The sequence below is a fragment of the Dermacentor andersoni genome, chromosome 9 (assembly GCF_023375885.2).
Source record: "Dermacentor andersoni chromosome 9, qqDerAnde1_hic_scaffold, whole genome shotgun sequence".
NCBI classification, from domain to species: Eukaryota; Metazoa; Arthropoda; class Arachnida; order Ixodida; family Ixodidae; genus Dermacentor; species Dermacentor andersoni.
The window spans coordinates 17767074-17786468 of NC_092822.1; the positions used below are offsets into that span (position 1 = coordinate 17767074).

At 47.8% G+C, this 19395-nt stretch overlaps 1 protein-coding gene and 1 pseudogene across 2 annotated transcripts in view; both read right to left on the reverse strand.

The window, feature by feature from the left end:
• Positions 1-5: 5 nt before the first annotated feature.
• LOC126527128 (neuroglian-like) overlaps positions 6-19395 on the reverse strand; it is a 28172-nt gene continuing 8782 nt past the window's right edge. For both annotated transcript variants that reach the window (XM_050174878.3, XM_072284442.1), the window contains exons 5-8: positions 10987-12275; positions 8678-8903; positions 5027-5234; positions 6-3056 (exon numbers count right to left, since the gene is read on the reverse strand). In XM_050174878.3, coding sequence (XP_050030835.1) covers positions 2831-3056; positions 5027-5234; positions 8678-8903; positions 10987-12275 — 1949 coding nt within the window. In that variant the 3' untranslated portion in view covers positions 6-2830. The remainder of the gene's footprint in view (positions 3057-5026; positions 5235-8677; positions 8904-10986; positions 12276-19395) is intronic.
• LOC140213165 (piggyBac transposable element-derived protein 4-like) lies at positions 13990-15362 on the reverse strand (annotated as a pseudogene).

Consider the following 19395-nt stretch of genomic DNA (forward strand, 5'->3'; position numbering starts at 1 on the left):
ATGTCTGTAGCGGAACGCCAGGTCTTTATTTTCTTCCAGCAAAATAACACAACTTGTTTCAATCGTGCCGTCTTTCACGAAGCTCAAAATACAGATCTGCAACCCATGTACACCACGTCACATAGTAAAAGTGGACATGTAATACCTACCACACAGCAGACATCATTGGCATACGGAGGACATAGGGTAGGAAAAAAAAAGAACGAAAAAGAAGGCGCGACGTCATGAACACCTACCGCTAGGCGAGAAAGGTACTCCAATATGAAACAGCTGACTCACAACGTATACATGTGGAAGAAAATATGAGATTCGGCAATAAAACAAAATGAGATTCGTCGACCTCTCAGTGCAAATACCGTTGCGCACCTAACAGGACAGCATGACATCACAGCTGCCCGTTGCACCATGAGGCCTGGCCAAATGAGCCAGGAGTGCAGATATGAGAAACGTAAAATATGTGTGTAAAAGAAGATGTCGGGGACACTGCGGCCTCAATGTCGCACGTGAACAGATGCCCTACATGACAACTTGCTCTTAAGTTTCGCTTAGGCAGTGAGAAAAAACATCATAGCTGCTTGCCCTGTATGTTTGCACTGGATTGCTTGGGTGCTGCTTCGTATATCTACCGTACATCATGTTTGTCAGGCACAAGTTACCAACTTCGGTGCCGTCAAGGCTTTCTTTAACTTCTGAGCATTTGAACGAAGTTCGTTCTACTTTAGATGAAGTCAAAAGCAAATAAAGAGAGCGCCCGTGTTACTACACAGCTTTAGAAATGTTATACGATTTCGGTACTTTTGCACTCGTGCAACTTCTAAACCCTGATCTGGCTCGGTATGTGCTTGGTTTGCCTGCGACGAGAGGTAGGTGATTGTGGAAAGTCCAGCTGAGCTGGTTGAGATTTTAGGTTAGAGCCTCAAGTGTGCCATTTCAACACTTGGAAAACCCGTCGCATCTTAATAAGATTACTAGTAATACTTGATAGCAGGCAACCACACGCCTTTTGTCCGACTTTTTGATGTGTCCATCCTGGCACGTTTTCGTTCGACTATAAAAATGAGGTTATTATGCTGCAAACCTGTAGTCGTGAGAAGCACTGACGCTCAAAATGAGGTTATTATAATGCTGCCAACCTCTAACTACGAGATTCCCTATCTTCAGATCTTGACCTCTTCAAAGCAAAAGTGGCATAATGCTGCAGTCTTTGCAGCATGGCCATCAGTTTGCGGTGGACAGCCGAAGCATGCACCCAAACTGCCTTACCCTTACCTTCCCCTCCCGTAGTTCCTTCCAGAGCAATGAATGAGGACGACACAACAGCAGTGGCAGACGGCGCGCCTTCTTCAAAGCTCCGGGCACAAAGGAACAGAGATCAGCTAGCATAAGAGCAGCTGCCTTGCATTTTTTTTCGTGTGTGTGTGTGTGGTGCCATCTAAAAACATGAGAAATGCACATATTTACAAACTAAAAACAGCACAAACAGCCTCTTGGAGACGATAAAGACTCATAAAAGAAAACAGGACATGAAAAGGAACGCACTAGGCTTGTCTACAGAAGATTCTAAATGGAATGTGCACTGCAAGAGGCTGAAGCCCGGGTCTGTGCTTGGGCCCCCCAACCACTCCTCTCCCCAGGGCCATGTGACCGCGGAGGACGGCAACTATTTATGCCAGGGGCCAGGGACCCGCGCAGGGTGCCGGCAACAGCGCAAAGAAGCCAACCAGCAGCACGTAGCCTCTTTCACTGGCTGCACCCTGTACCACACGCAGCGCACACTCGGCTATTCCACGTATCCCTCGAGCTGATCAGTTCTTGACACCTCTTTTCTTTTTTTTTTACGTCTACTTTCAACACACTTTAAAAATGCTGCACCTTCTCAGAATGTACACACTAAAAGAATTTTCACGTCGTCTGAAGTTTATCTTGTGCCCAAACGATAATTGTCATCTATCTTGTGTGCACTTCATTTCTCTAGCGCTAGGCACCCGACACTTTCCTGTCAGGAACACCATGCTTATCTGATAAGCACATACTGTTTGTGACATGGAAGTACTGGGAGCGGTATTAAATAAAAGAAGTGCATGCAAGATAAGTGATCACTACTGTTTGGGGACAAATTTTTAAGAGTGTACTTTTGCCTCACGGTAGTAACTGTCACCACTCTTATGGGCACTTTCTTTAACCGTGTCTGTACAACGGGTATCAGCCAGCAATGCTATACGTGTGCAGGCAGATGGCAACAGGAGGAAGGCACTGGCCACACTGAGTCAATGCAAGTAAGGGAAAATGAGAATCGTGGCAATTATTACTGTACGACAAGAATACACCACGAGAAAGTGCAACATTTTTCAAGAGCGCACCACGAGTCATCACTCTCACGGGCACTGCGTTTCCTTCACCGGTGTGTGTGCCCAGTTCTTCCCTATAGGCATCTAGAAAAGCACAACATCATTAGTTGGAGGGAATGCTGTTTTGCGTGTTGCCAAACTACTAAAGTACTCCCCAGAAAGGAACAAAATCTTCAAAGAGTGTTTAGCATGGCCTCTCAGCATTGTGCATCCGTGCTCTTCCCCAGAAAGCGTGGCCAAATACCAATTTCAATAAGTTACCCTAAAAGATGTCCCTGTTGTTTAGAATCACTTGGCTATGCTAAAGGCAGTGATGCAATAATGCCCACACGCTTGAGGGCTACCATCCACTATATGGGCTGCGGCTCTTAGAGCCTTTCTCGACCTTGCTCGGCTGTGATTCGGAATGGCAGGCAACTGCAGGGCGAGAATGGGTGCAGCCAGTGGAGAGAGACCGCGGGAGAGCAAAGCCAAAGAAAGCTTCAGACAAATGTGGCCAACGCCGAAGGGGATGTCGTCTCGGGTGGCCGCTGCTGTTGCAGCTGCTGCTGCTGCCGGCGTTTGGGGCCGTACTCTCCAATGAAGGAGCCATCCTCGCCAAACTGACCCGGGTCGCCTTCTCCGTACTCAGCCATGCTGTCGCTGTCGCTCTCCTTGGTGCTAGAGTGCAGCGAAGTCCGGCTGCCACGCACCGGTGCCTGCTGAGCACTGAAAGCCAAACGAGGACCGGCTTATGACAATGGCACGCCTTGTACTGCTCATTTGCAGTGTAATTGCAGAAAACCAGCTCTGACGAACAGAACATGAGCATCAACTTCACTGGTGCAACGCACATTTATGAGGCTCGGTGTCACAGTTGTTCCCAACTGACCAAGAAAAAGCTTAAGGGGGACATGGGATATTCAGATAATTTTATTTCTAGATCAAATCAGATAAAACTGAGTATGCTCATTCAGTGTTTTGAGTTAGTTTTAAATATCAAATTATATTTTGCACATGCATAGTAGTTGCCAAGATAATTAATAATTACCTTCTGCTGTTTCTTGGAACAATTAAAATTTACCTGCTAAAGGGAAAGTTACAAGCAACATATAGTTGGATATTACAGTACATAAGGATAGCAACGCAGGAAACAGATTCGAAATTGAACACTTATTTGTCACTTTACAGCCCATTGAAGTTCTATGTTCACAGTATCAATAATAAGATCAACTGCAAATGTGAATAACAAAAATTTTGGAGCTGAAAATGTAAAATCTTATCTCAGCGTTGCCTTCCCAACACATTTGGCTTTGTGCTGCAAGAAAAAAAATATGATGCAGCAAACAAGCAAAGTGACGAAAAACTATGTTTTTAAGAAAATGGCAAGAAAGAAAGAAACTTTACTTAGTGTTATACAGTAAAAGCTATTTACATTCGGAATTTACTAGTGAGCCCCATAGCAATCTTCCGTAGCATTTCAAGCTTTATGCATTTAGCTTTATATAGCAAAAACAAGAAAATTACAGCTGTAGCTGTCCTAAATCTTGAGATATTGTTGTCGCAAACGAGCAGACTGAGTGAAAAGTTTGTTTTGAGAAAATTGAGAAAACAGACAACTCAATTTATTCAGGAATATAATGAAGTATGTTACTACTTGTAACAGGTTAGTATGCCTCAGAATGTCTGCTGCTGTGTGAAACTTTTGTTATCGGGGGGAAAAAAAAATTGTCGTTTGCCACTTATCGGTGCTCCACATTTCGCGCGCAGCGAGATTGTTCACAAGGAATGGGTTGCACATTTGGTTGATGGCTGCGATCGGAAACTTAGAATGGCAACTGCTCACCATGAAAAAAGGCCCTTTCTTGCGTGTTTTATCTGTAAAAATAAATCTCACCGACATGATACAAAACACCATTACAACCACAATATTGGTCCAAGATGAGTGAAAATTTTTGAGATGGTGCATCAGACACTGTAGAATCTAAAAAACAATGTTTTCAAAAAAAAATTTTTTTTCCCGTGATTTTTCAGTCTCTAACATCCATGTCCCCACTTAAGTGATCAGCCAGCTCGTGGGTTAACAGCACACAGGAAGTTGAACATCACAGTGTTCCTGGAAGGCTGGTGAAATGTAAGCATGTCACTTCACAGCTCTCTAGGAGTAAGCACATGTATGGCCAAGATCTGGAGGTAGCAGATAGGAAGTGTGCTAGTACTAATGCTGGTGCAGGCTTGAGAGACCTCTGAAACAGCTCACTAGTCATTTAGTCATCACTCCAAATGTACAAGCACAAAAGCAATGACAAGATCCAGACGACACATTCTACTGAGCTCCTACATGTGAAATTGGGCCTCAACTTTACGAATACCACTCTGTGCTAAAGAAGCTGCACATAGGATGATGCATGCACTGCCCAATGCTTTTATAAAATACTCCTCCAATCAAACCATTAGTATATTCTTAGGACTAGGACATGTGGAATCTAAAGAATGCCATCAAGCTCCCATATTAAAATCAAAAGTTAAAACACAAGAGCACTGATAATATAACGCAGCAGAGTTCTACACTCGCTTGACTGCGCATGTTTTTGGTTTGCTGAACAAACTGCGCAGTAAATCAGCCACAGTTGCAGATCATGCAGCAGCTAGTGGAGCCTAGAAGTTGGGAAGAGAGGAGGAGCCTCGCAAGCACTCACGGCTTAGTGTATTCGTGGAAGCCTCCGTCATAGTCAAGGTCTCGACCCTGGGCCACTTCCTTATCGTGGACCGAGTACTTGCCACCACGGTTACGCTTCACCAGGCACACGAGGATGAGAAGCAGCAGGAGCAGGGCCAGGGCGCACATCATGCCAATGAACCAGGCTGCACCAGCCACTGCGTCGGGACTGCCTGGTGCCCGGATGGCTGTAACCGCACACGTGGAGCGAGATCAGCACAGGCACTGCACTACCCTACTGTCATTGGCGTTAATTCTGCATGACAAAATGTATTATGTGCATAGTGCACATCATAGTGCACATGCTGCCGTTGCTGCGTACAATTTCTGCACACAGTGTGAAGAGCACGAGCTGAGGCGTATAAGTTAAACCTAGTTAATTCAAAGTCCACCGGACTACAGAAAATCTTAAAATTAAGTGGGTTTTCGAATTGCCCAAAACAATGAAAAATCTCAGAAAAAGAGGGGCAAAAGTGTGCGACACAAGCAGGACACATTTATTTTCCTTGTAGCAGGACTACTTGGAGTAATCATTGATGCAGGGTTGCTTGGTAAATTAAAATTAAATTATGGGGTTTTACGTGCCAAAACCACTTTCCGATTATGAGGCACGCCGTAGTGGAGGACTCCGGAAATTTCGACCACCTGGGGTTCTTTAACGTGCACCTAAATCTAAGTACACGGGTGTTTTCGCATTTCGCCCCCAACGAAATGCGGCCGCCGTGGCCGGGATTCGATCCCGCGACCTCGTGCGCTTGGTGTGGTAGTTCACTCCACCACTACACTCAACATAGCTGGTGAGGACGTTCAGGGACTCGATAAATTGGCCACCCAAGAAGGCTCATTACCGTCTCTGCCATCGCCTACTGTCAGCACTGTCGGTGACCGTCTTCCACATTAGTGTACAATGTCTGCATGTCTGCTTTTATTTGAAGTAGTTGGCACAGCCTAGTCGGCCTAGTCCACCACTCCCATCACCTTCTTCATACTCTAGCATGAAACTCGCATGTGGCAGAGATTTTTCAAGTGGTTGGAAACAGTACATGCACAACACACCCGCAATGAATAAAACTTGACAACACATGCGATGCAGCTGGTATGGTATTTATATCAGAAAAACCAGAAATGAAAAAGCAAAAGTGGCATGATCATGATGATGCTCTGACTCGCTTCTTTGTAATGGGCGGAAAAACGTAAAATTAACATGCACCGCCACACAACGTAAGCATTTCACACAGCTGTACGGCTTATCAACACTCACACTGCGGATTTAGTGCATGCTCAATTGGTGGTGCCCGATTCTCGCTATTTAGTAATGTTGATTGCTTTTGGCTGTTGCAGTACACAAAGCTTTCGAGACTAAACTCCGGGAGAGCCGTCGCTGCTGTGATTCGGACACATATGAAATCTCCCACTCCAGCTAATACAGGAGCTGGAAACAAGTCACAACAGCCATATTTCTGACAGCATGCCTTCTCGGAGGTCACAATAGAAAACTACAAACTATCCGGATGGATGCACATGGACTTTTAAGATTATCCAGCGTGATGAAGTGCCAAGAGATGCCTGGATGACAACGAAGTGTTGCCGAAAACATGGAAGCACATGCACCGCAGCGCCAGCACCGTTCACAACAAGGATGACACCTCGCCACACATGTGCTTGGGGCACAGCAAAATAGCAAATCAAGACACCAATGAACAAGAAAGCACCACAAAACAGCACTCAGCAAATCGGAAAAAAATGCGTGGCTCAAGCAACCCACACGTTTTCCGCTCCCGTCAACCAGCAGACAAAGAAAAGTCTGCGAGAGCTCGCTTGCCAACTCCCCTCTTACAGTTCGAGTAACACAAAACCAGCCAAACTGTGAGTGTGCTGTAGTAGTAGCTCTAAACTCTTTGTAGGAATGCTTGGTCTCGCTTGCTCCCATGCCCTGTGCCCTTGTACTTGGATTTGGGATGTTTGAATATATGTTTGTGTGTGGTGATTGTTGCCGTTCCTTCTTTGCTATCCTTGGAGACGTCTCTGACTCATACAATTAAGTCTGTGCCCCGAACCACATCGTAACATCCAATATATATTGAACTGTAAGTTAGAGGATTGCACAAACCAACATCAATTTATCAAGGTTTAGCTAGTGCCACTGCAGCTCCCCAGCTCATATGATACCGTCAGATACGAGTTCACGAAAATAAGGTGCCTCGGTGAAAAATAATATGCTGTTTTATGTGCACAAATACGCTAAGTGGTTGACAGATTGTTTTTTAACTGCACTGTTTCCATGCCGGCCATATGGTAACCCGTTTTGAATTTGTCTCGTTTTGTCAAATGAAAAGCTTTACCTATTTTCAGGTATTTTCTAACATGTAAGGCATAGCTAAAACTCTGTATTACAGTTGCCGACTGACTCTTTGGACTCCAACAACTCAAAGTTGATGGATATTCCGGACCTCATAAATGCACTGTCAAAGTTCCCATTGAGCTAATAATGCATTCCTGCACAATTTTTCGGACGAATTTAGGCCCCGAAGTTCAATTTTCCGGAATAAATTGCTCGTTCCAAGCCACGCTACCCAATCTTGAAGTCCGCCATGTTGGATTTCCCACTGGCTTGGCTTCCAGTGGCCTGCTCTAAAGCCTCCAATATTGGTATGTGCACTCCTTCAATAGAGAGTGCATGACATTCTCTAGTCTCGAAGGCCATGCCCGCTCTTCTTTAGTTGACAAAATGCTCTAGGGGATGGCACTTTTTCTTGTTCATTTCTTTTTTCTGTCAGCACTATCATCATAATAACTTAATGTGGGAACCACTTTGATCCATTTATTTATTTTTAAAGTATTGGTTGCTATTTGCACTTGGTGTGTCCACAGAGCAGGTGTGTCTTGGAGATGACATCGCATCTTTATGTTCGTACGGCTTTGCATCTGTGTAACTGGCACGACGTCGTGTGCCTTCAAGAGAGCCAAGTGGTGCGAAGAAACGTGGCTTGTTTCTTCTATCTCCACGGCGATCTCTGGCAACGCGGTGATGCTCTTGTCAAACTGTATACAGAGACGATGTCACTCTTGCACAAATCCAAGCAAATCTGATCGCCTCCAAGTATAATATGAGGCAGGGCGTTATTTAGAGATTTTTTAAGCCATTCTAAGCCGAATAAATTTCATATTTTGGCTGAACAAGTTTTTCGGACTGCTCGATTTTTCTGACTTTTTCAGTCCCCGCGAGGTCCGGAAACTAGGTTGGCGACTGTACTAGTATTTTGGCAGTAGTTGGTAGCCGCTGCTCCTTGTCTTCTAACTCAGCCAAAAGCAGCAGCAAATGCAAAAGCATGCAGGCATGTGCAAAAAACATACTGTTTGAGCATTACAAGTTCAAGAATTTGTGCATGCAATTGAAAGTTTCCATGCAACATTCAAAAGGGTCACATTATATTTGTTTTTTTCTGAACCCTACAATTAGGCGTTGAGCACCCAACATGGTAAGTGCAATACTTAAATTCTGACAAGAGGATTTCATGGTCACAGTGACCCTCTTCAACCTCTTGTAACATCTGCCAGTTAACATTGAAGTTGAATGCAGCGCCTTTTTTCTGATTCCTTTTGCCCCTGTACTGAAGGGGAAGGTGCATACCAAGGCCTCCAGTCTCGACCTCCTCGATTCGCGAAGGTCGTTGGTGTTTTCCGTCGACGGCAATGACTCGCATCTCGTACAGGGCGCCTGTCTCCAGGCCCTTGACCAGGATGTTGTCCTCATTCTTCTCTACCATGGTGGTCTCCCACGTCTCGTCACCCTTGCGTCGGTACTGAACATAGAAGTGGCTGCCCGGGTGGCCCGCCATGGCTGGCAACCAAGTCACCTGCGCATAAAATTTGCTCACTTCATCATGGATCTCTCGCTACTGAAGATACTACAGTCAAACCCGGATATATAAAACATGAATACACTGAATTATTGTCAATACCGAACAGCTGCAAAATCTCCTTGAAATAAAGCATAGAGATGTACTATATGCACACAGAATGTGTTCACCACCACAATGAATACATATTGAATGCTGCGCTGCGATGCATAACAGTAAGTGCACTTCTCCTAACGGGGGTACGATCACTCCTCGCATCATCGTAAATATTTAATGTCTAAAAATTTGAAACACCACTGCTTAGGCAGATGCTGTCAAAAAAAGACTGAATCTGAAAGGTAGTACATGCCACGGAGGAAAAATTAGCAGGGTGCTCAGTTTTGCTCGCTGCGTAAAGGGTTAGCTCGTGTAAACTGTGGCCGCTTGTTATCGCCAAGAGCAGATTGACACTCTGCTTCAAGAACATGAAAGGCCTCCTGGTACGATATGCGTTTCACAAGAAAGTGCGGATCACCCTAGATTTTTTCGATGAGTGGTGCCGGGCATGGGATGCCGAACTGGACATGCTGCATCACCCGGTTTCTCTGCTTGTGCTCATCACTGTGTGATTCACGACTCCGGGCAGAACGCATCTCATTCGTGCTCACACAGTCACACATGTTTGGGAATGGACTCGGATGTTCTGCAAGCTGAAAACCACTTTCGAAACTAACATCGTCCCTGCAGTGTCGGCAGTGACCGACGCAGGGGCTGGAGAAGAAGAGCTGAGAGCAAAGGGGCGCACTGGCCATAAGGCGTCGGAGCACTGAGCTGCATGCAAGGAGAGATGTGCCGACCTTTTTAGGGTGGTCAAGAAGCAAGGAAAATGGGTTCATAAATATGCTGCAGCAGTCCGACCGACCGACCGACCGACCGACCGACCGACCGACCGACCGACCGACCGACCGACCGACCGACCGACCGACCGACCGACCGACCGACCGACCGACCGACCGACCGACCGACCGACCGACCGACCGACCGACCGACCGACCGACCGACCGACCGACCGACCGACCGACCGACCGACCGACCGACCGACCGACCGACCGACCGACCGACCGACCGACCGACCGACCGACCGACCGACCGACCGACCGACCGACCGACCGACCGACCGACCGACCGACCGACCGACCGACCGACCGACCGACCGACCGACCGACCGACCGACCGACCGACCGACCGACCGACCGACCGACCGACCGACCGACCGACCGACCGACCGACCGACCGACCGACCGACCGACCGACCGACCGACCGACCGACCGACCGACCGACCGACCGACCGACCGACCGACCGACCGACCGACCGACCGACCGACCGACCGACCGACCGACCGACCGACCGACCGACCGACCGACCGACCGACCGACCGACCGACCGACCGACCGACCGACCGACCGACCGACCGACCGACCGACCGACCGACCGACCGACCGACCGACCGACCGACCGACCGACCGACCGACCGACCGACCGACCGACCGACCGACCGACCGACCGACCGACCGACCGACCGACCGACCGACCGACCGACCGACCGACCGACCGACCGACCGACCGACCGACCGACCGACCGACCGACCGTGAATGTGAATTTTAAGAGGACTAATATCTAGCAACCACAATCCCTCCATGAGACTTAGTCACCTTACTGACAATTCCACAGATGTGCATTTTTGTAGGTTGCACAGATTTCACAAGAATAGCCAAAGGGACTCTTTGCTTTTATGTGCACTGGCCAGTGGATGCTCTTATGTACAGGTATTCACTTATCTTTTCTGTTCTACAAACTGCATGACACCACACTGTCACCAACAGGTAAGAGTTCTCATATCTGCTACTATATACCCAGTAGGTCTTGGCTCTAAGTAGACAATAAAAAGTACACATCTTTCAGAATTGGGCAGCTTGTTCCTACACCTCTACTCTATGCTCAAGATATCAGGGTTAACAAACTGGCATGTCACCTTTGAATTCAATAATGCTACCTCAAGATGCAGAAGTGCACAACATCCCGCCAGCATCTGTCCTACCTGCACAGCTGCATGTCCATCCCGATCCGGCAGGTAGGCCCACGTAAAGTCGGGCATGTCTGGCACACGCTCAGACTCATCGGCTGTCTCCAGCTCAATGAAGTTGGGATCCCCTTGGCCCTGTGCAGTGGCTGCATGGATTGTGATCCGATACTTCGTGCGTGGCTTGAGGCCTGCCAGTTTGGCTCGTGACTCCAGGGGGTCACGCACGGGTGGCTGCCGCTCCATCTTGGGCCCAAGCTGAGTGCCACGTACCTCCTCATAGTAAATGTGGTAGCCTGTCAGCACACCGTTGGCCTCCAACGGGCGCTTCCAGAGCAGGTAAATGCCTGTCGAGCCCATTGGAATACCCTCGAACGAAGCTACTGGCCCCGGAACACCCTCGGGTGTGGTGATTTCTATGCTGTCTGACGGTGGACCATTGTACATGTCATTGAACACCAGGACGTGGACCAGGTTGCTCGAAAATGGCCGGAACAGACTGACTGTTGCTGTCGTCACGTTCGCCGGCACCACCACTTCTCGCAGCTTCTCTTCACCTTCATCGGGAGTCCATGTTTGGATCTTGTAGCCACGGAAGTGGCCCCGCACGGACTCGGGACTGACGGGACTCCAGGTGAAGTTGGCCGTGCGGGCGTCGACAACATTTGCCACCCTGAAGTCCTGAGGAGCAGCCAATGGCACATTCTCACCCGAGTATCCGATGATTTCGGTGGCAGCTGTGTGTGCCTGGCCTCGCCGGTTGTGGGCCTCAACCTTGATACGATATGGCTTGAACGTAGGCTGGCCATACTCGACGTGTCGATTCTGCTTCCAGTCCTCGATGATGCGAGAATTCCACGTGGCGTCAGGGATGTCATCGCGCTTCCAAAGTACCTTGTAGAAGAAGGCCGGAGCATTGTGCTCAATGGGAGGCATAGGTGTCCATGTGATAAGCAGGTTGTCGAAGCGGTCACCACGGCCCATGACGCGGTCGGGGTTCTTGTGTGGCACGTCTTCAGGAGTCGTGCACCTCGACGATGCCCCTGAGGGCAGCGAGGGCCCGATCTTGTTGCGAGCCACCACCCGGAACGTGTAGTTGGCCCAGGGACTCATGGAAACCTTGAACTTAGTGTCAGGGGCGGGTATGTTCACAAAGGCATCTTCCCATGTGTCAGGGCTGAAGGAAGTGTTGTACTGAATGGAGTAGGACAGTATAGGGGCCCGCCGATCGCCTGTGGGCTTCCACTCCACGAGAGCCATGAGGCCGTCGCAGTCAACTTTGACCATCTGTGGTGGATTGGGCACATCTGCAAAGTAAATGGGAAAGCAAACCATGGTCAGTCTTTATCAGAAACATGATATGCCACAGGAAACAGTAGAAAAGGGCTCCAAATAAATGTTGCTTATGGGAACAACAATAAAGGAACACAAATCAATTTCATGCATCCCGCAGGACTATTAAATAAGCCAACAGTGACTGAAGCCCATGAAAGTCTACAAGAAGCAAAGTTAATTGAACGAGGCAACAATCTTATGTGTGGTTTTCTACCCATAATAAAACAAGTATGGGAAAAGCAATTCTTATGCTGCGTAAATGCGAGAGCATTACTTATTGCTGAGTGTGTCGCTGAGTTATGTCACCGAGTTTAGTGCTGCGGCAAAATGTTGTTGAGTTTAATGCTGCTGCATTACATTTCCGAGTCGCTGCTTATGAGGTCGTGACAATGCAAGCGACAAACCAGCCATATTGCGATCTCTCAGTCAAGTTTTAATTGCAGAGTTCTCATTAAAGTAGTGTTTCACGCAAATTGCCCTGAGTGTTCTTTCTCGATTACAATGTTTTTGAGCACTATTACACCACTTTGCCAAGTGATGACAATTTTTCCAAGCAGCAATATGGTGTTGACACTACATTTCTTCATCAGGTTTGCAGGCGAACCCCACGTCATACTCTGAGGGGATGTCAGAGTCATCGTGAACGGGTACCTGAAGTGCGTTACATCTTATCCGTTGTCGTCGATCATGGGCTCTGGCTCTGGCGTCTGCAGGCCCCCGACAATGCAAAAGGCAGAGCAAGTGGCCGCAGCTCGTCGTGCCATCTCCACAGCCACCAGCTCTGCCATCTAGCGAATCACCCGTCAGGCAAAGCCCAACCACATGCACAGGCTCGAAGATATTCACCACTGATAACTGTTGCAACGGTGGCATTGTGGTTAGCCTGCTCGGCTATAGAGTGGTAGCAGTGGCGGATCACAGAGGATCAAGTTCTCACCGTGGCTACATTTTTTTAGATAAAGATAGCATAGTTTGTGTGCCATTTTTCTGCCACGGTTTTCTGATAACAGCGGGGTTGCACAATCAGTGAATAAAGGAATGAAAGGGAGTGTAAGAAGAAAAACATGACAAGCTATGCCTGAACACACAGCAAGTGAGTTGATACTCGATATGTTGTGGCTCCAGTTCTGACTAATACTCTGCAGACTATGTTTGCAAACCCATGTACAGAAATGTAACTCTATTGCACATAACATTGGGATCACAAATGCTCCATAAATGTAATTATCCTGTGCCCTTCCTAAGTGTCGGTTACTGTGGGCTTCTTTAATAGTTATTGCATATAGTTAATGTTTACAGCAGAACCTCGTTCATATGTTTAACACTTTCCTGTCCGTGGGAAAATAAGCACTTTTCGGGTGGTCTAGTAAACATTTTTTTTGCTGCTACACCAAATGTTTGATATTAAAATGTTTAGTATCAATTTGTAGAAGAGGGAATGCGCTTTTTAATGGTATTGTTTGAAAGCAAACATTTATTACCAATAATTTGTAAAAAAATCACTTAATAAGAAATTTGTAACAAAAACGAGAAAACCCCGCGAAAAAGTCGATGCTGCTTTGCACCAAGACAACATAAAAAAAATTCAAAATATAAATTTTGAAGGGACAGGCCGTATACAACATTGCTGCAAATATAAACTTTCTATCTGAACAAGTTATTTTTTTACAAAGGAAAATGTTGTCCCTAGTGGCTATCGTGCCACCGCGCAAAGCAGTTGCGTGATGGTGTGAAGCACAAGTTTGAGGAGCACGACTCGCAGAAAACGTTCGTTTTTTGTTCCACTTTCCGTTCTTGATAGCACAATTTGCAGTTCCTGTATCTTTGTAGCTTCTGGGGCTTGTGCTGTTGATCCTTAGGGGCACATGTAGCGGGAACAGCAGGAGGAACCTTGGGGTCTGGATGTTGTTGCTCATCAAGTCCTATGAGCTGCTCCACCAGCTCTAGCCTGAACGCGAACTGATCAAAGCGCAAACCTCTTGACAATTCAGGCACTCGGGATGCTGCCGACGGTGCTCATCAAATAGAATAAAGCTGTTGACAACAGCAATATCTATACTGTGAAAAAATAGCGTTTTCCACCAGCGCACGCACTTCATCAGAACATTGTATGTCCCAATCAGCTGGTCGGATTTATCGACGCCGAGCATGCCCACATTGTACTTGTCAATCAGCATTGGCTTTTTCATCGATACTTCTTCCCACTTATTGTTCACTTTCCTTCTGCGCTTCGCAAGTACGAATTTGTTGGCTGTGTGGGCTGTCGACATCATGTGAACAACACGCTTGTCCTTCCATTGTAAATATAGAACGTCCTGGTCCCGTAGCCAGCGAACATCTCCTCTCTTTGCTTTTTTTTCCCATTGGGTGTCCTTGAGCTCGGCTGGAAAGCCTCGACGATCCTTGCGCGTTGTGCCACAAGCAAGCGTCTTGCGCTCCAACAAGTGTACAAACAAGGATGTCGACGTGTAAAAGTTGTCTAAATAAATGATGTAGCCTTGATCTAGGTAGTCCTCTGCCAGTCGCGTCACAACATCGAATGCCAGCCCACGCGCGCTTGGTGCTTCACGCTTTCCTGTGTATACATTGAACTGAACGGTGTAACCAGATTTGGAGTCCGCCAAAACCCACAATTTATATCCCCATTTAATAACTTTGTCCCGCATGTACTGTCTAATTCTGGATCTGCCTTTGGACTTTACCATCCTCTCGTCAACGGAGAGGCTCCGATCAGGTTGGAAAAATTGGGCGGATGAGGCGTTGATGTGCTTCAGCAGCGAAGCTACGCGATGCAGCTTGCCATGGGATGCGGCAGTTGTCTTCTCAGGGTCGGACACACTCAGGAATGCAAGCAACGCTTTGAATCGATTTCTTGGCATTACCGAAGGCGGAAGAAGACCAGAAAATAATTTCCGCCTGTTCCAGTAGCAGTGCAAGCGCCGCACTTGTACAATACCCATGTAAATGAGAAGTCCGATAAACTTCTTCATCTCATCGGGAGTCACTTGTTTCCAAGATCCGTCTCTCTCACTGTATGATTGCTTCTCCAAAATATGCATCCACGCATATTTATTTGTCATGTCGCATATCTCGGTGATTATTTCCACCGTGAAGAACAGCGCGAAGAAGTCGACGGCTCTTGCGAAGCGCCGCGCGGAACTGCGGAGCGCAGTGCCGAGGTCAACTCCCGGCCGTCTTCTCGCGCAAAACTCCACTCTTTGTGCCGCCGCCGACAAGTGGTCCTGTCCAAACGACGTTGACACCCTTCAGATAAGAGCCGTAGTCTTTAGAACACGCCCCATGTCTTTAGATCTGATCGCGGCCGCGATAAAATGGCTCGGAGTGGAAAACGGAACTTACCGGCGGATACCTGTCAACGTTCCGGGGCTACTTGATGCACTTTCACCGTCCGTGCTGAAGTCGGATGAGTCAAAATCATCTCCCGAGTCTCCGCTGCTACCACCATCACAAAATTCTGATGCAGACTCATCAGAATCCGTCGAAAGTCGCCGTTTCCGAGGAGCAGCTGCGCGCGACGTCGACGCCATATCCGAAACTACGTGCGCTCGTCAAGCGCGATTAAAAGGCGTTTTAAAAATCCCTCCCGCGGCCAAAAAAGGAAACACAAAAGCGAAACTTGAAAAATAGTTGTCCTTTTATGTGCTGGATGGCGCTAGCTGTCCATAAGCGCTCCGAACGGGAGAAAATCGACGTTGAAACCATCGACAACATACTGTCGATGGGCATAGGCGCGGACAGGAAAGTGTTAAAGAAAATGCGAGAAAAACTTACTAAGTGGGAAAACATACGATCCAAAGTCAAAAAAGAATTTGACACTGAACTGTAGTTGACAACTACGTAATGCGAAGCGTAGCGTGAATAATTGCAGTACGAGATGTGTGCCCGCGAAGCTGCTGGGGCCTGGGCCTGAGACATGTTGTTTTTGCGGCTTCGGCAAACTTACATTTGCATTCTTTGAATTCGGCCTGTGTGGGCAGCTCCTTTTGAGTGGAGCATTTCAGCAGGAAGCAGGAATTTTTGTCGTCAAAACAACCCAAGACACATGTTATTTTACTACTGCGTAGCTACGCGGTGGGAAACCGAAATTAAATCAAGCTGTTTGGCAACACCAAAACACGATGCCTACGATACGATGTGGCCAGAGCAAAACACGACGCTCAAGAGTTGGGAGGGATTTTGCTGGTACCCAAATAAGAAATCGAGTATGCATGGCATTTTGATGTGAGATGGGTGGATGAGGGGCAGGTGTTGCTGGGCGGCTACAGTTCTTGTTGTGCACGCCTCCTTGTGCTTTATCTTGTTTACATGGGATCTATTGGCCAGAAAACATATCATACGATCGCAGTCTGTCAATGTACTCAACGTTGGTGCCGAAAGATTCTGTTTTCTGGGAACATTTGAACAAGTAAAAAGAAGCGTACCTGTATTGGGCCATTTTTTGTGTTCTCATTAGCGAACGTTGGCACTGGAAAATTATGCGTAACGGGATCCTATCAACATTCTACTGTTCTCTGTGAGAACAAATGAGTTCTGCACAATATCTGCCACAACACCACATCAGACTTGCGCTACATACCTCTGTGTTCCAGAACATAGTTCCCAATGGACACCAATACTGAAAGAAGCTCATATTGGCTACAATGTTATGTAAATTACTGTAAAAACCAAACTATAGGTCGGACCGGAATATAGGTCGATCCCCCAAATAATGAATTCTAAAAATGAAAAAAAACTTTTTCAATGGCAGAAGTACCGAAAAACATGACACCCTTACCTTGAAATAAATGCGACTCAGTGGGTTGCACAATGGTGACAGTATTTATTTAAACGCTGCTCGCATGTGCACCTGGCCAAGTTTTTAACGGTATCGCACGACCATCGACCCGTGTGCTTGTCAGCGCCTTATTAACGGCGCTGAGCGGCGAAACAAACGAGATACGCGCATGCGTACACATGCCCTTACTTTCGCTATTTCGCTGCTCCGTGCCGTGATGATAAGGTGCTGACAAGCACGCGGGTCGATGGTCGCGCGACACTGTTAAAAATTGGCCGGGTGTACAATACACAGAAGGGCACGAAGTGCGTAAGCGCTACTCCGAATCAGAGCAATGCCTTTGATCAGAGTCGTCCGAACTAGAGTCAGACGACGAGTGCTTCTCGCTGCCCAGTCCATAGGCGCGCGCGATCTCTACCGCTTTCAAACGGATGCATTCGGCAGTCACAGGCAGTGATCTTACACGCAGCTCCCGGACGAACTCTGCAACCTTGCCTTCCAGTTCTGCAGTCTGCTGCGATCCGCCCATGAAATGACGTTTTCTTTTGGTTGCTGCAAGTTGTAATACAGTGCAGTCCACTTATAACGATATCGATAAAGACGAAAAATATGATCGTTATAACCGATGATCGCTATATCTGGACTGCAGTTATCAAAAAAAAAAAAAAATTTAAACGCGTTTGCGCTCTTTACCTTTGCAGCTCTGAACTCGAATTCGCTACTTGCTCTAAAGAATAGATGATGTATACAGTAGGCCGTGAAAAACAAACTTTATTTCTAGCGCCAATAACCGTGTCAAGGATTAGGCGCGCCGAAATAGTCCGAAATCTGCACTTGCTTTTGCGGCAGCTTCAGCTTCACAACCGCGGTGTGCATGGATTCCAGCTGCTGCGCGAACACTGGTGGCAATCCTTTAGCATGCATAAAATCAATTAAGGAGTCGATCGACGACAGTGTACTTTGCGTGGACATCGTGGTCGAGGTCAAGGAGCCACTGTCGATCTCGTTGTCACTGTCGCTGATGCCGTCGCCACCGTCGCACAACTTTGCGTCTGTCGAGACAGCACATCTTCGGCGATCGCCTCGTCGGTGACCTCATTGCAGAACGAGGCAGCACTGTCTGCAGTCAAAAACTCCTCCTTCGACACACCAGTAGGAACGAGCTCCCAGAGCTCGGTCAACGACTTCCACCGGGTCGGTTCTCAGCGGGTTGGGGAAGTTCGCCCTTACGCACAAAGCCCGCCTTCTTTAAGCCATTGGTGATAAACCACTGGTAAAGCGCCTCTTCAACATCGGCGTACAAGGGGTCTCTAACCCCTTTTCCACTGATCCGAATGGCCGCTGATAGCTCCTGCCTTCACAATCGCGGTGCTCCCGGTGTTCAAGATGGTTGATATCGTTAACTGGACGAGCTCATACTTCTTCACGAGGGCGCTCACCTTGAAGCCGCATCGAGAGTCCTGCAAAATATCCATCTTCGTGTCAAGCGACACAGCTTTGCGCTTTGTCGGCGCTATCTTCGAACTGGGTTGAACCGTTGGTTGCACGCTGCTTCGGTGGCGTCAGCCTGCTATCGCGAGAGAGACGCGGGACGGGCGCCACCGCGCCGCTTTGCTTGTCGCTTCTTTTTTTCTTTCTCTCTCTTTCGGAGCGACTGTGGCCGACGCGCATGAAGCAGCTAGCGCCATCTTGTGGCGCGCTGCGCAAACGTTGGCTGCGCCTACTCGTGCGCGGGCGGGGCGAGACGCGCTGCGCGATAATGGCGGCAGATACGAACTTACGGAGGTAAACATCGCCTCGTCTCGACATCGTTCGTTTCAGGGAACTAAGCAACGCAAACGTTACGATTATTTGGCACGGAAAACGCCGTCCAGACTGCAAAATTTTGATCGTTATATCCGATATGCGGTGAATAACCTATCGTTATAAATGGTTTTTTTCCCCATAGACCTAATGCATAAAATGACACTCTCATGTCGACCCATCGTTATAACCGATATATCGTTATACGTGGTATCGTTATAAGTGGACTGCACTGTACGTTGCTTTTGCCTCCGCCACTACCGAATGCTCTTTTCGGATACTCCAAGTTCGTGCTGTGCCCCTCCAAGTTGCCGTGGGCTTCCGCATACTCAATCGCCTTTTTCTTGAAGGCGACGGTAAATTGACGTCGGCTTCCGCTCATTTTGAAACAAAATGTGAAAATGCAGCCTTTAACGAATATAGCTTGGCGACAATGGAAACACAAAATACCGGTGGCACAATGTCGCCACGCCATGCTGCTGCTGATGGCGGCT